The 16,100-nt window shown below is 42.0% G+C and overlaps 1 protein-coding gene across 1 annotated transcript; it reads left to right on the top strand.

The window, feature by feature from the left end:
- The first annotated feature begins 13,542 nt into the window (after nucleotides 1–13,542).
- LOC139941806 (retinoschisin-like) lies at nucleotides 13,543–15,806 on the top strand. Its single transcript, XM_071938427.1, has 3 exons — nucleotides 13,543–13,660; nucleotides 14,019–14,389; nucleotides 15,591–15,806. The coding sequence occupies exons 1-3, from the start codon at nucleotides 13,567–13,569 to the stop codon at nucleotides 15,804–15,806; spliced, it is 681 nt and encodes a 226-aa protein (XP_071794528.1). The 5' UTR covers nucleotides 13,543–13,566.
- Nucleotides 15,807–16,100: the final 294 nt, after the last annotated feature.

Raw genomic sequence — 16,100 nt, 5'->3', positions numbered from 1 at the left:
CTATACATGCTCGTTACTACCGGTAAGTAAGTTTTGTGTATGCATATAAGCATACATTTATTTTGAGTAAGTACCAATAGTGTCCAGTGCCTTGAAATAAACTAAATTCAGTTTAAATTAGTTCAAATCGAATTTGTTGCCCCTTGTATTCAACACTCTGGACACTATTGGTAACTATTGAAGTCCTCTCAATTGGGATTTTTGTGCACATAACTGTCGGACAGAACATCTACAGTTACAACTGGTAAACTCGACCCCGTTTTAATGCTCAATCTTAACAAGTTTGGCACCATCGGATGGCAATTTTCAATGTTTGTTTTTTTCTCGTTTAAAACGTATAATGTATAACGAGTTTTCAAATTGGTGCCAGCGGCCAGGGAGTGGAGCTACTACCCCCTCCAAAATTGGCGCATGCGCTTTGTGTATAATGGTCCATCAAACACAGGACACTGTGACGAATATAAATAATGAAAAATATTCACTGGGAAAAAATGGCCGCGGAGAATTTCTTTTCGACGAAACTCTTTAATAACTCTGGAACTAAATTTGCTAGAGAAACGCAGTTTGCTCCGGAGTCATCCTGGAATATCCCTGCATCATAATTACAAAGTTTATGGCGACTTCCAGCCTTCTTGATGGCGCAAATGACAAGTAGGCGGGTGTGCTTCAAGACGATCTCAACAAGCCTCTAAGGGAATTTTGTGCGTAGAGCTGTCGGTGAGGAAATCAAGTTACAACGGGTCAAATCGACCCCACATCATTACTTAATCTAAACAAGTTTGGCACCATTAGATGGACATTTCCAAGGGCTTTCCACTCGTATAAAACTTCGTATTTCAAGGCGAGGCATGGAGTAGAGTCAGTAGACCCGACACCCCAACAATTGGGGCATTTAAAGGAACACGTTGCCTTGGATCGGTCGAGTTGGTCTTTGAAAAGCAGTTGTAACCGTTTGTTATAAAATGCATTTATGGTTCTAAAGATGTTTTAAAAGTAGAATACAATGATCCACACACATTTGCCTCTAAATTGCGTGGTTTTCCTTTTACTTTGCGAACTAACACGGTCGGCCATTTATGGGAGTCAAAAATCTGACTCCCATAAATGGCCGACCGTGTTTGTCGACAAGATAAAAGGAAAACCACGCAATTTCGAGTGATGCTTGTGTGGATCATTGTATTCTACTTTTAAAATATCATGTTAATCATATGCATTTTATAACAAATAACTAAAAACGCTTTTCAAAAGATCAACTCGACCGATCCAAGGCAACGGGTTCCTAAAATGCAATACATGGGGCCCCAAACTCACGGCGCGTGTGATGAATGAACAAAACAATAATTTAAAACAAGCCCGGACTTATTAAAACTTCAGCCGAACTCTTAAATAATTCTGGAACTAAAAATGCTAGAGAGAGTCATCCTGGCATGTCCATGCATCCGATTTTCAAAGGTTTGAGGCGGCTTTCCTGCATTCTTGATACCGAAAATGACAAGTATGCGGCTGTGCTCCAAGACGATCCCAACAAGTCTCTCTAGGGGAATTGTGTGCACCAATTATGGATGTACCTTTTTTTCGATATATTTCCAGCCTCAGCATTGTATGTATAGAAATGGATTAAGCTGAGACGAATTTTGGCAAGGTGGTGATTTGGGTACGTATTTGAAGTCATGGTGGTAAAGAGTGAACCTGGACGTTACATAAACGTTTTAAAAGAACTATTCCCAAAATTTGCATTAAGTGAATAATTAACTTAACGCTAGGTTTCTGAAAACTACTTGCACACCATGACTAGAACTACGCTCTCCTAATCACCTTGCAAAATTTGCGAAAACAATGGGTGCGTTCGTTTAGCTTCTCTGGATCCCCGGTCTGCCCCGGTATTTTCGAATAGCTTTGACAGGGCTCACCGGGTCAGCCACCAGTGCCCTGCTTGTGGAGTGGGTCACTTGGGGGTGACATGTGGTGCATGCCGTCACCACAAGAGGGCGAGTGTGATCGTTCGATTAGCTCTTTTTATGGGCTCACCCGAGTGAGCACTGCGGGTTCGACCAAGGGAAGCTTATCGAACGCACCCTATATGACAGGTAAAACATGTTTGACGGTGTGTCGGGTATTGACGGTGTGTTGGATTTGTTTGATGGTGTTTGACGGTGTGTATGGTGTGTTGACGGTGTGTTGGGTGTGTTGATGCTTTTTGATGGTGTTGACGCTGTTTTATGGTGTGGTGACGCTTTTTTGGTGTGTTGATGCTGTTTGACGGTGTATTGGGAGTATTGACGGTGTTTTGGGTGTGTTGACGCTGTTTGACGGTATATTGGTGTGTTGACGCCGTTTCTGTGACGGTATATTGGGTGCGTTGACGGTGTTTTGGGTGTGTTGACGCCATTTTGTGACGGTATATTGGGTGCGTTGACGGTGTTTTGGGTGTGTTGACGCTGTTTGACGGTATATTCTGTGTTTTGGGTGTGTTGACGGTGTTTGACGGTATATTGGGTGTGTTGACGGTGTTTTTGGTGTGTTGACGGTGTTTTGGGTGTGTTGACGCAGTTTGACGCTATATTGGGTGTGTTGACGGTGTTTTTGGTATGTTGACGCTGTTTTGGGTGTTTTGACGCTGTTTGACGCTGTTTTTGGTGTGTTGACGGTTTTTTGGTGCGTTGACTGTATATTAGGTGTGTTGACGGTGTTTTGGGTGTGTTGACGGTGTTTTTGGTGTGTTGACGCTGTTTGACGGTGTTTTGGGTGTGTTGACGGTATTTGGGGTGTGTTGACTGTATATTGGGTGTGTTGACAGTGTTTTTGGTGCGTTGACGGTGTTTTGGGTGTGTTGACGGTGTTTTGACGCTGTTTTAAGTGTGTTGACGGTGTATTGGGTGTGTTGACGCTGTTTGACTGTATATGGGGTGTGTTGACGGTGTTTTGGGTATGTTGACGCTGTTTTGGGTGTGTTGACGGTGTATTGACTGTATATTGGGTGTGTTGACGGTGTTTTGGGTGTGTTGACGGTGTTTTGGGTAAGTTGACGGTGTATTGACTATATTTTGGGTTTGTTGACGGTGTTTTGGGTGTGTTGACGGTGTTTTGGGTATGTTGACGCTGTTTTGGGTGTGTTGACGGTGTATTGACTGTATATTGGGTGTGTTGACGGTGTTTGACGGTATATTGGGTGCGTTGACGGTGTTTTGGGTGTGTTGACGGTGTTTTGACGCTGTTTTAGGTGTGTTGACGGTGTTTGACGGTATATTGGGTGCGTTGACGGTGTTTTGGGTGTGTTGACGCTGTTTTGGGTGTGTTGACGGTGTATTGACTGTATATTGGGTTTGTTGACGGTGTTTTGGGTGTGTTGACGGTGTTTTGTCGCTGTTTTAAGTGTGTTGACGCTGTTTGACGGTATATTGGGTGCGTTGACGGTATATTGGGTGCGTTGACGGTGTTTGGGTGTGTTGACGGTGTTTTGACGCTGTTTTAAGTGTGTTGACGCTGTTTGACGGTATATTGGGTGCGTTGACGGTGTTTTGAGTGTGTTGACGCTGTTTTGGGTGTGTTGACGGTGTATTGACTGTATATTGGGTGTGTTGACGGTGTTTTGGGTGTGTTGACGGTGTTTTGGGTGTGTTGACGGTGTTTTGGGTGTGTTGACGGTGTATTGACTGTGCATTGGGTTTGTTGACGCTGTTTGACGGTATATTGGGTATGTTGACGCTGTTTTGGGTGTGTTGACGGTGTATTGACTGTATATTGGGTGTGTTGACGGTGTTTTGGGTGTGTTGACGGTGTTTTGGGTGTGTTGACGGTGTATTGACTGTATATTGGGTTTGTTGACGGTGTTTTGGGTGTGTTGACGCTGTTTGACGGTATATTGGGTGCGTTGACGGTGTTTTGGGTGTGTTGACGGTGTTTTGACGCTGTTTTAAGTGTGTTGACGGTGTATTGGGTGTGTTGACGGTATATTGGGTGTGTTGACGGTGTGTTGACGGTGTTTTGGGTGTGTTGACGGTGTTTTGGGTGTGTTGACGGTGTTTTGGGTGTGTTGACGGTATATTGGGTGTGTTGACGGTGTTTTGGGTGTGTTGACGGTGTTTTGGGTGTGTTGACGGTATATTGGGTGTGTTGACGGTGTTTTGGGTGTGTTGACGGTGTTTTGACGCTGTTTTAAGTGTGTTGACGGTGTATTGGGTGTGTTGACTGTATATTGGGTGTGTTGACAGTGTTTTTGGTGCGTTGACGGTGTTTTGGGTGTGTTGACGGTGTTTTGACGCTGTTTTAAGTGTGTTGACGGTGTATTGGGTGTGTTGACGCTGTTTGACTGTATATGGGGTGTGTTGACGGTGTTTTGGGTATGTTGACGCTGTTTTGGGTGTGTTGACGGTGTATTGACTGTATATTGGGTGTGTTGACGGTGTTTTGGGTGTGTTGACGGTGTTTTGGGTAAGTTGACGGTGTATTGACTATATTTTGGGTTTGTTGACGGTGTTTTGGGTGTGTTGACGGTGTTTTGGGTATGTTGACGCTGTTTTGGGTGTGTTGACGGTGTATTGACTGTATATTGGGTGTGTTGACGGTGTTTGACGGTATATTGGGTGCGTTGACGGTGTTTTGGGTGTGTTGACGGTGTTTTGACGCTGTTTTAGGTGTGTTGACGGTGTTTGACGGTATATTGGGTGCGTTGACGGTGTTTTGGGTGTGTTGACGCTGTTTTGGGTGTGTTGACGGTGTATTGACTGTATATTGGGTTTGTTGACGGTGTTTTGGGTGTGTTGACGATGTTTTGTCGCTGTTTTAAGTGTGTTGACGCTGTTTGACGGTATATTGGGTGCGTTGACGGTATATTGGGTGCGTTGACGGTGTTTGGGTGTGTTGACGGTGTTTTGACGCTGTTTTAAGTGTGTTGACGGTGTATTGGGTGTGTTGACGCTGTTTAACTGTTTATGGGGTGTGTTGACGGTGTTTTGACGCTGTTTTAAGTGTGTTGACGGTGTATTGGGTGTGTTGACGCTGTTTGACTGTTTATGGGGTGTGTTGACGCTGTTTGACTGTTTATGGGGTGTGTTGACGGTGTATTGACTGTATATTGGGTGCGTTGACGGTGTTTTGGGTGTGTTTGACGGTATATTGACGGTATATTGGGTGTGTTGACGGTGTTTTGGGTGTGTTGACGGTGTTTTGACGCTGTTTTAAGTGTGTTGACGGTGTATTGGGTGTGTTGACGCTGTTTGAATGTTTATGGGGTGTGTTGACGGTGTTTTGGGTGTGTTGACGGTGTTTTGGGTGTGTTGACGGTGTTTTGACGCTGTTTGACGGTATATTGGGTGCGTTGACGGTGTTTTGGGTGTGTTGACGGTGTTTTGGGTGTGTTGACGGTGTTTGACGGTATATTGACTGTATATTGGGTGTGTTGACGGTGTTTTGGGTATGTTGACGGTGTTTTGGGTATGTTGACGGTGTTTTGGGTATGTTGACGCTGTTTTGGGTGTGTTGACGGTGTTTTGGGTATGTTGACGCTGTTTTGGGTGCGTTGACGGTGTTTTTGGGTGTGTTGACGGTGTTTTTGGTGTATTGACTGTATATTGGGTGCGTTGACGGTGTATTGACTGTATATTGGGTTTGTTGACGGTGTTTTGGGTGTGTTGACGGTGTATTGACTGTATATTGGGTTTGTTGACGGTGTTTTGGGTGTGTTGACGCTGTTTGACACCGTCAACACACCCAAAACACCGTCAACGCACCCAATATACCGTCAACACACCCAAAACACCGTCAACAAACCCAATATACAGTCAATACACCGTCAACACAGTCAATACACCGTCAACACACCCAAAACACCGTCAACACACCCAAAACACCGTCAACACACCCAATATACAGTCAATACACCGTCAACACACCCAAAACAGCGTCAACATACCCAAAACACCGTCAACACACCCCATATACAGTCAAACAGCGTCAACACACTCAATATACAGTCAACACACCCCAAATACCGTCAACACACCCAAAACACCGTCAAACAGCGTCAACACACCAAAAACACCGTCAACACACCCAAAACACCGTCAACACACCCAATATACAGTCAACGCACCAAAAACACCGTCAACACACCAAAAACAGCGTCAAACAGCGTCAAAACACCCAAAACAGCGTTAACATACCAAAAACACCGTCAACACACCCAATATAGCGTCAAACTGCGTCAACACACCCAAAACACCGTCAACACACCAAAAACACCGTCAACACACCCATTATACCGTCAAACACCGTCAACACACTCAAAACACAGAATATACCGTCAAACAGCGTCAACACACCCAAAACACCGTCAACGCACCCAATATACCGTCACAAAATGGCGTCAACACACCCAAAACACCGTCAACGCACCCAATATACCGTCACAGAAACGGCGTCAACACACCAATATACCGTCAAACAGCGTCAACACACCCAAAACACCGTCAATACTCCCAATACACCGTCAAACAGCATCAACACACCAAAAAAGCGTCACCACACCATAAAACAGCGTCAACACCATCAAAAAGCATCAACACACCCAACACACCGTCAACACACCATACACACCGTCAAACACCATCAAACAAATCCAACACACCGTCAATACCCGACACACCGTCAAACATGTTTTACCTGTCATATAGGGTGCGTTCGATAAGCTTCCCTTGGTCGAACCCGCAGTGCTCACTCGGGTGAGCCCATAAAAAGAGCTAATCGAACGATCACACTCGCCCTCTTGTGGTGACGGCATGCACCACATGTCACCCCCAAGTGACCCACTCCACAAGCAGGGCACTGGTGGCTGACCCGGTGAGCCCTGTCAAAGCTATTCGAAAATACCGGGGCAGACCGGGGATCCAGAGAAGCTAAACGAACGCACCCATTGTTTTCGCAAATTTTGCAAGGTGATTAGGAGAGCGTAGTTCTAGTCATGGTGTGCAAGTAGTTTTCAGAAACCTAGCGTTAAGTTAATTATTCACTTAATGCAAATTTTGGGAATAGTTCTTTTAAAACGTTTATGTAACGTCCAGGTTCACTCTTTACCACCATGACTTCAAATACGTACCCAAACCACCACTTTGCCAAAATTCACCTTCAGCCTTAATCCTTTTCTATACATACAATGTTGAGGGCACTGGGGACTGACCGGTGAGCACCGTCAAAGCTATTCGAAAAAACCGGGGCAAGACCGGGGATCCAGAGAAGCTAAACGAACGCACCCATTGTTTTCGAAATTTTGCAAGGTGATTAGGAGAGCGTAGTTCTAGTCATGGTGTGCAAGTAGTTTTCAGAAACCTAGCGTTAAGTTAATTATTCACTTAATGCAAATTTTGGGAATAGTTCTTTTAAAACGTTTATGTAACGTCCAGGTTCACTCTTTACCACCATGACTTCAAATACGTACCCAAATCACCACCTTGCCAAAATTCGTCTCAGCTTAATCCATTTCTATACATACAATGCTGAGGCTGGAAATATATCGAAAAAAAGGTACATCCATAATTGGTGCACACAATTCCCCTAGAGAGACTTGTTGGGATCGTCTTGGAGCACAGCCGCATACTTGTCATTTTCGGTATCAAGAATGCAGGAAAGCCGCCTCAAACCTTTGAAAATCGGATGCATGGACATGCCAGGATGACTCTCTCTAGCATTTTTAGTTCCAGAATTATTTAAGAGTTCGGCTGAAGTTTTAATAAGTCCGGGCTTGTTTTAAATTATTGTTTTGTTCATTCATCACACGCGCCGTGAGTTTGGGGCCCCATGTATTGCATTTTAGGAACCCGTTGCCTTGGATCGGTCGAGTTGATCTTTTGAAAAGCGTTTTTAGTTATTTGTTATAAAATGCATATGATTAACATGATATTTTAAAAGTAGAATACAATGATCCACACAAGCATCACTCGAAATTGCGTGGTTTTCCTTTTATCTTGTCGACAAACACGGTCGGCCATTTATGGGAGTCAGATTTTTGACTCCCATAAATGGCCGACCGTGTTAGTTCGCAAAGTAAAAGGAAAACCACGCAATTTAGAGGCAAATGTGTGTGGATCATTGTGTTCTACTTTTAAAACATCTTTAGAACCATAAATGCATTTTATAACAAACGGTTACAACTGCTTTTCAAAGACCAACTCGACCGATCCAAGGCAACGTGTTCCTTTAAATGCCCCAATTGTTGGGGTGTCGGGTCTACTGACTCTACTCCATGCCTCGCCTTGAAATACGAAGTTTTATACGAGTGGAAAGCCCTTGGAAATGTCCATCTAATGGTGCCAAACTTGTTTAGATTAAGTAATGATGTGGGGTCGATTTGACCCGTTGTAACTTGATTTCCTCACCGACAGCTCTACGCACAAAATTCCCTTAGAGGCTTGTTGAGATCGTCTTGAAGCACACCCGCCTACTTGTCATTTGCGCCATCAAGAAGGCTGGAAGTCGCCATAAACTTTGTAATTATGATGCAGGGATATTCCAGGATGACTCCGGAGCAAACTGCGTTTCTCTAGCAAATTTAGTTCCAGAGTTATTAAAGAGTTTCGTCGAAAAGAAATTCTCCGCGGCCATTTTTTCCCAGTGAATATTTTTCATTATTTATATTCGTCACAGTGCCCTGTGTTTGATGGACCATTATACACAAAGCGCATGCGCCAATTTTGGAGGGGGTAGTAGCTCCACTCCCTGGCCGCTGGCACCAATTTGAAAACTCGTTATACATTATACGTTTTAAACGAGAAAAAAACAAACATTGAAAATTGCCATCCGATGGTGCCAAACTTGTTAAGATTGAGCATTAAAACGGGGTCGAGTTTACCAGTTGTAACTGTAGATGTTCTGTCCGACAGTTATGTGCACAAAAATCCCAATTGAGAGGACTTCAATAGTTACCAATAGTGTCCAGAGTGTTGAATACAAGGGGCAACAAATTCGATTTGAACTAATTTAAACTGAATTTAGTTTATTTCAAGGCACTGGACACTATTGGTACTTACTCAAAATAAATGTATGCTTATATGCATACACAAAACTTACTTACCGGTAGTAACGAGCATGTATAGCTGTTGGTAGTATAAAACATTGTGAAAATTGGCTCCCTCTTAAGTAACGCATTTTTTTAAAGAAAGAAGTAATTTTATCAGTATAATATTTGAATTGATTTCGACACCTTACGCGTGAGGTTATCTTTGTTGGCCGATTAATTTAGTAGTAGGGGTAATATTATTTAGTGAGAAGACTGGTCTTTGACCTTACCAATAATATTATTGTCCATTGCCTTTATTAGTGTGTACAACAAGGTCCGATTCCAACTAGTACAATTTAACTGTTACCACAAAAAAAACTTACAGAACAATGACGCAGGAATTTAAAACAACTATAATTAAAATTAGAAAAACAGCACTTAAAATTACCGAAACTTTGTTAAAAATCAGAAAAGGTGTAAATAAGTCAGTGCAGGTAAACTAATGTACTCTGAATGGAACATGGCCAAGATGGTGACAGCGTGAGAAAGGTTTAAATATGTCATTCTCTGGTGTTATTCACGAGCCTCGAAGTGTGACGTGATGTTCAGTCTACGGGCATGTAGTCTCCTTGATCAATGGGAGCCAAGGGGCGCGTCATTAGACGTGTAGTTTCAGCAGACTGCAAACATCCCAGCAGCTCAAAACGAAGTACGACTTGTGAAACCCACGCAACCGGCAGCAGCCGAATGATGCTAGCTATGACCGGTTGCGGGAAGGAGGTGGTCACCTCCGTGGTGCCGTCAGTGTTGCCGTCAAAAACCTATATGGAGAAAGAGAGACAATTCCTAACAAGTGTTGAGCACCCTACTTGAACTTAAAGAAACCCGTTGCCTTGGATCGGACGAGTTTGGTCTTTGAAAACTGTTTGTAACTGTTTGTTATAAAATGCCAAGGCTATGATGAGAAAGTTTTAAAAGTAGTATATAATGATCCACTCCAGTGTCACTCAAAATTGCGTGGTATTCCTTATACCTGGTCGACTACCACGGTCGGCCATTTATGGGAGACGAATGTTTAACTCCTATAATGGCCGACCGTGTTAGTTTGCAAAGTAAATGAAAAACCACGCCTTTTCGAGGCAAATTTGTGTGGATCATTGTATTATACTTTATGAATCATCTTTCTACCCATATGCATTTGTACCAAACGGTTACAAACGCTTTTTAACGGTCAAGGGCAACGTGTTCCTTTAACTCTATTAAACTATAGGGTATTTCGGAAGAACTGATATGCTAACACTTTATACTATAATATAACCGGTGGGTTATCAGATAGAAAGTACACACAGTTGTTTTGGGGGTTATTTTTTTCGTTCCCCCTCCCTTTTTTTTAATTACTTTTTTTAGAGGTGGGGGGGGTGGTCATTAATTTAATTAAATTACCCCTACTTTAACACTATTGGTTATTACCCAAAATAACTGTTAACATAACAACTTACTTGGTAACGAGCAATGGAGAGCAGTTGATGAAATTATTTTGACAAACAGCTCCCTCTGCAGTGATTTCTCATAATTAAAACATTTATATGCCACGTTATTTGAACGTTATTTTTAACTGATAGTTTGGGGGAAAAAAGGAAGAAGAAAAAACTGTCCACGTTAAAAAGTGGGTTTCAACCACATCTCTGACAAAAGCATTATTCTAACCACATTCATTATTCACGTGCAACTTCCACGACCAACTTTGTCAACATTTTCACATTTCAAAAAATGTTTTATATAAAATTATGTACAGTTACAAAACGTTTTTGCAGTGGACCCCGTTTGAACACAAGGTCTTTATGCTGTTCCTTGGCGTTTAATCATGCATGTTATAAATTTATTATTAATTGTACTGTGCTGAATATCTTCTTGCTCGCTAATCCTACTAATTATTTAATAAATGATAATTTATTGATAGTGCTGATCGGAGAAAAGGGCCGGCCTTGTCATAAAAGCTTTATTAAAGTGTTGAAACTACACGACAAAAACTGGGGGGGGGGGGGGGCTGACGTGTTGTTGTTGTGGTTTTATGTGACTGGACTTTTTGAATACCTCTTTTTTAAATTCACAAGGACTGCATATAACTTAAATTGTTGAATGTGATTTACAGTATGTTGCACTTTATAATAATTGTCAATAGTTTTCCCAGGCATTATCACCACTGTTGATAACGAACCTTATTATTGACATGGTGTAGGCCTACGGCAGCCAGTAGACCGCCAGGAAATGTGGTTAACTCATTTTGTAATCTTGATTTCAAACTTTTTTTTTCTTTTTCCCAAAAGCTTACAGAAGTGAATATAGACAAATCATTGAAAAACAAAAATTACATGTTTTGTTGTGTGATTAGTTTTTGTTTTAGCAATTCAAAATTGCATTATTTTTTAGTGTAAGGCTATTCCCCGTAAGCGTGGTTTCCTTTGATTCTGGATATTCAGAGTCCATGGGTCATACTGCCTATAAATGTTTATTTTATAACTGTCGATCGGGCATGTCTGAGAATAGAACTTACAAGTACCTTCGTTTGACAAAGCATCAGTTCATCCCTAAACAATTTGCCATTTTCCAAGGTCCGTTTCCCTTTAATGAACTATGCTCTTAAAATTTAATAACATAATGCTCTTCTACCTCGTGGCAAATTGATGACTGCTTTTTAACAAAATTATAGCATTAATAATTTTAACATGCGGGAGTAACACGAACACTGAACACATAAACTAATAATTATACGAAATTACCGCGGTAAAGTTCTGGTAGTTTCATTCCGAGTCACCAAGAGGCATTTTGTGCATTGTATTGTTTGGGTGTATTTCTTCGTATTGCTGACAATATTTGTAAAAATGCCTTTGTGAAATTTCAGCACACAGTTTTCAAAATGGAATAAAAACAAATTCTACTCTGCAGATAAATGAGCAGACAGCTTAAAGGCAGTGGACACTATTGGTAATTACTCAAAATAATTATTGGCGTAAAACCTTCCTTGGTAACGAGTAATGGGGAGAGGTTGATGGTATAAAACATTGCTGTGAGTCAGCTCCCTCTGAAGTGACCTAGTTTAGGAGAAAGAAGTAATTTTCCACGAATTTGATTTCGAGACCTCAAGTTTAGAACTTGGGGTCTCGAAATCAAGCATCTGAAAGCACACAACTTCGTGTGACACGGGTGTTTTTTCTTTCATAGTTATCTCGCAACTCCGACGACCGATCGAGCTGAAATTTTCACAGGTTTGTTATTTAATGCATATGTTGAGATACACCAAGTGAGAAGACTGGTCTTTGACAATTACCAATAGTGTACACTGTCTTTAAACCCACACCCAAGTTTGGCTTACCAGAAAATAAATAGAGAAATATTTACAAATAATTACAAAACAATTATTGTTAACACACACAAACAAAGTACCCCTCCAAAATACTCCTTTCCCGCAGTATTTTTTTTTTTTTTTTGCTGGTTTTTAGCAATGAGATAAGAATTCATACCTTCACTGTTTGCGGGCAGCAGCATGCGGGCTCCAAGCCCAGGTTGTACACCTCCTCTGCATGACTAACGTCTATCCAGGGCTGGCGGGCTCCATGCTGCAAACAATTATTGTTCCGGTCAGCCACACTTTGTAGTGATGTCAAATACACCCCAATGATCCGTAGATTTCGAGTGCGGTTTTTGTCTGGTTAAATACATCAATACGCTTTCTGACCTCTTCCTCCAGACCCGATACGGAATAAGTCAAGTTTTTACAGTTCAAAACGGCAAACCTGCTCAAACTATGTTGGAACATTCCAAACTTTTAGTAGACCTCCGGTACTCACTCCGAGCTGTTCATGCGGGCCGCCATTTTCTGTTATGACCACGTGATCGTGTCCAAGTGTTCAGCTACGGTGTCCGCTATTGGTCAGTTAATTTTGTCATTTGTACCTTTACTTTTGGCTTTTGCAGCTGAACGATATAAACAACAAAAACTTGCTCCTCACAACCTCCATTGGAATAAAAAACGTGTGTCGGAAGGACTCCTTGTAATTAACTTGGGTCTGATTGTTGTATATCGCACTATTATCAAGTATTACGTGAAAGCAAACTTGGGTCTTTTTACAATTATATTTAAGTTGCATGAAAGAATTTAATCTGAAGTACCATTCAATGTAAGGGCCAACAATGGAAATTTTTTTTTTTTTTCTATTAAAGTAAAGTAGTGTACTCGCGTTTCAAATATATATATTTATTATATTTTTTATTTCAGCTCTAAAGCTATTCAAAAATGGTTTTGCCATTAATCAATTTTATTCGACATATAATGTATTCACCGCCAACCTAAGGGCTTGGTCAAGTGTAGCCGAGGTGATTGTAGTGATATTAAAAGTCAAGTTATTTTGGCCACATAGTTTTCGGAATGTTTAATGTCATCTCCTTTGTTTTTACCAGGTATCAAAATGGTCGAATCGGAGCAAATCTGCTTCATTGAGACTGTGTACGGATCATCCGAATGGGTCTTACCCTACGAGGATCCATGCGTCTGTAGTGCCGTTAGACCAGGTGGAATCATGCCCGACAATGAACCAGCCATTGGCCATTATTTGGACGGGCTCTTCTTAAGCGAGGACCCCGACGAGATTCAGACATTCTTCGATTGTCCAGGTAAGCATCCTTTAATGTAATTATATCAGTGGCCCTCTTCGATATTTGGTTTTTGCATTGGCTACGGCTTAAGCTCCCTTAGACTGTCAAAATTTAATGACTCATGCCGAGAACGCCTGTCAACGTCTTTCAAAACAACACACTGATGAAGCCGAAGACACTGATGAGCCGTGGTTTTGAAAAGGGGAAAACAAGTATTATTAATTTCAAAAGGGGTATATATAATAAGTGGTCTCCTCTCTTCCAGTTGCCTGGGATCGCGGCGGCTTCTCAAGCCACGAAGGCATTGACAAAAGGCCATCCGACACTTGGATTTGTGTTTCATGATTCCCTTTGCAATTTGTATTATTTTTACCAGTCGGTCCTCGGTGTGATGCGGCCGACCGTCTGGGCATTGAACACGGCACTCCTCTGAACATCCCGGATGAAAATTTTTCCGCGTCGTCCACCGACAGCACGGGATATCGCTATAGCACGCCCTCTTCGGCTAGGTTGAACTTTCCGGGTTCACATCCTCTGATTGGTGGATGGAAGGCTGCCTCCACCACCGTTGGCTCCTGGATACAAGTGAAACTTGGGGTGGACGCAATCGTAACGGGAGTCATTACACAAGGTCGCAATGTTGACGAGAGCAGCCATTTGTGCTGGGTGACCCGATTTCAAGTCAAGTACGCATCAATGGCAAATGTGAACCTTGTTGATGTTACGAGCCAGGATGGCACACCCAAGGTAGGATGATGTTGATGTGCTACGGGTCAAGTTCATGCTACTCTCCCGTCAGACTTTTTAATGCATGACGGACACTAGTACAATTAATGCAATGTTTGCTTTGGGTACATTCAGACACAATTTACCCAAACCCATGAGTTTCATATGAATGTGTTCACCATTATCTCAAAATGGTTGTCTATAGACGATGTGACCTATGTTTACATTCAAACTGCCCTCTGTTGACAAAATACTATACACGTCATGTTTCGCCAGGCACTGAGTTGCGTAGTCATAGTAAGATTGCGTACACTTTCTACACAAAGGTTTTGCCCGGCGGTATGCGCGCGAATCATGTTATGGTTTTCGTGTGACGTCAGAGGTCACATCGTCTATACTTTGTAATAATCGTAAGGGCCTTGTCACACCGGGAAACGTTTACAGGCAACTTGGAGGCTTCAAATTGCAGTGTAATGTTATACCCTACCGGACTACTTCAGCAGCAAATGAGTAGCTTTTCAAACAATGTGTTATTATTCCAAATAATAGTATGTGGACTTTCAATTATGAGTGGCCTTTTTCCTTAGGGGTTGCCTGTAAATTGCCTCAGTTACGGGGCAACATGCAACCAAGCAATCTCCATGGAGAAAATGATTCATTTACATTTGAATGTTCACATTCTTCTTTGGGATCGTATAAGTGAAAATTGACTCATGTGCTACAAAAGTGCCCCTGTAGCTGCAGTTGGTTGCATAAAGTTGCCTCCAAATATTGTGACAAGGTCACAATACATCATGAACGGATCAATTGTGAGCAGAGGCTCGTGCCTGCCACAGGAATGTTTCGAAACAAAAAAGGGGCTAAGGTCCAATAAACCGTGTAAAATCTCACGACAATAAGCTCGCCCTTGATCTCTGGGCATCACTGAGCCATCAGCTATGGGAAGTTGACCATATGTATGTTCTTGTTATTGCTGTCAAATCACTTGTTTCAACCTCCTTAATGTTGGTGGAATTATTACTTTTAAAACTCAGTTGTACTGCTTGTTGTTGCTGCACAATTCCCGCCACCAACTGGGCTATATATATATGCAAGCTCTTATACTTAACATTCCAAAAATAAAATAAAAATAAAAAACAAGGCGTGACTTAAAACTTCGAACCAAGTCTATAACTATTGGTGCTCAACACTTGTTAGGAATTGTCTCTCTTTCTCCATATAGGTTTTTGACGGCAACACTGACGGCACCACGGAGGTGACCACCTCCTTCCCGCAACCGGTCATAGCTAGCATCATTCGGCTGCTGCCGGTTGCGTGGGTTTCACAAGTCGTACTTCGTTTTGAGCTGCTGGGATGTTTGCAGTCTGCTGAAACTACACGTCTAATGACGCGCCCCTTGGCTCCCATTGATCAAGGAGACTACATGCCCGTAGCCTGAACATCACGTCACACTTCGAGGCTCGTGAATAATTATTGGTAAGGTCAAAGACCAGTCTTCTCACTAAATAATATTACCCCTACTACTAAATTAATCGGCCAACAAAGATAACCTCACGCGTAAGGTGTCGAAATCAATTCAAATATTATACTGAGAAATTACTTCTTTCTTAAAAAAATGCGTTACTTAAGAGGGAGCCAATTTTCACAATGTTTTATACCACCAGCAGCTATACATGATCGTTACTAAGTAAGTTGTGTGTATGCTTATAAGCATACATTTATTTTGAGTAAG

The sequence above is a fragment of the Asterias amurensis genome, chromosome 9 (genome assembly GCF_032118995.1).
Source record: "Asterias amurensis chromosome 9, ASM3211899v1".
Classification (NCBI taxonomy): domain Eukaryota; kingdom Metazoa; phylum Echinodermata; class Asteroidea; order Forcipulatida; family Asteriidae; genus Asterias; species Asterias amurensis.
This window is presented reverse-complemented; position numbering and strand designations above follow the sequence as displayed.

Coding starts and splice junctions, on each gene's coding strand:
- LOC139941806 (XM_071938427.1), top strand. CDS start 13,567: ATGCCCGACAATGAACCAGCCATTGGCCATTATTTGGACGGGCTCTTC. Junction 13,661..14,018: donor GACATTCTTCGATTGTCCAG/GTAAGCATCCTT, acceptor TATTTTTACCAG/TCGGTCCTCGGTGTGATGCG. Junction 14,390..15,590: donor GCCAGGATGGCACACCCAAG/GTAGGATGATGT, acceptor TTCTCCATATAG/GTTTTTGACGGCAACACTGA.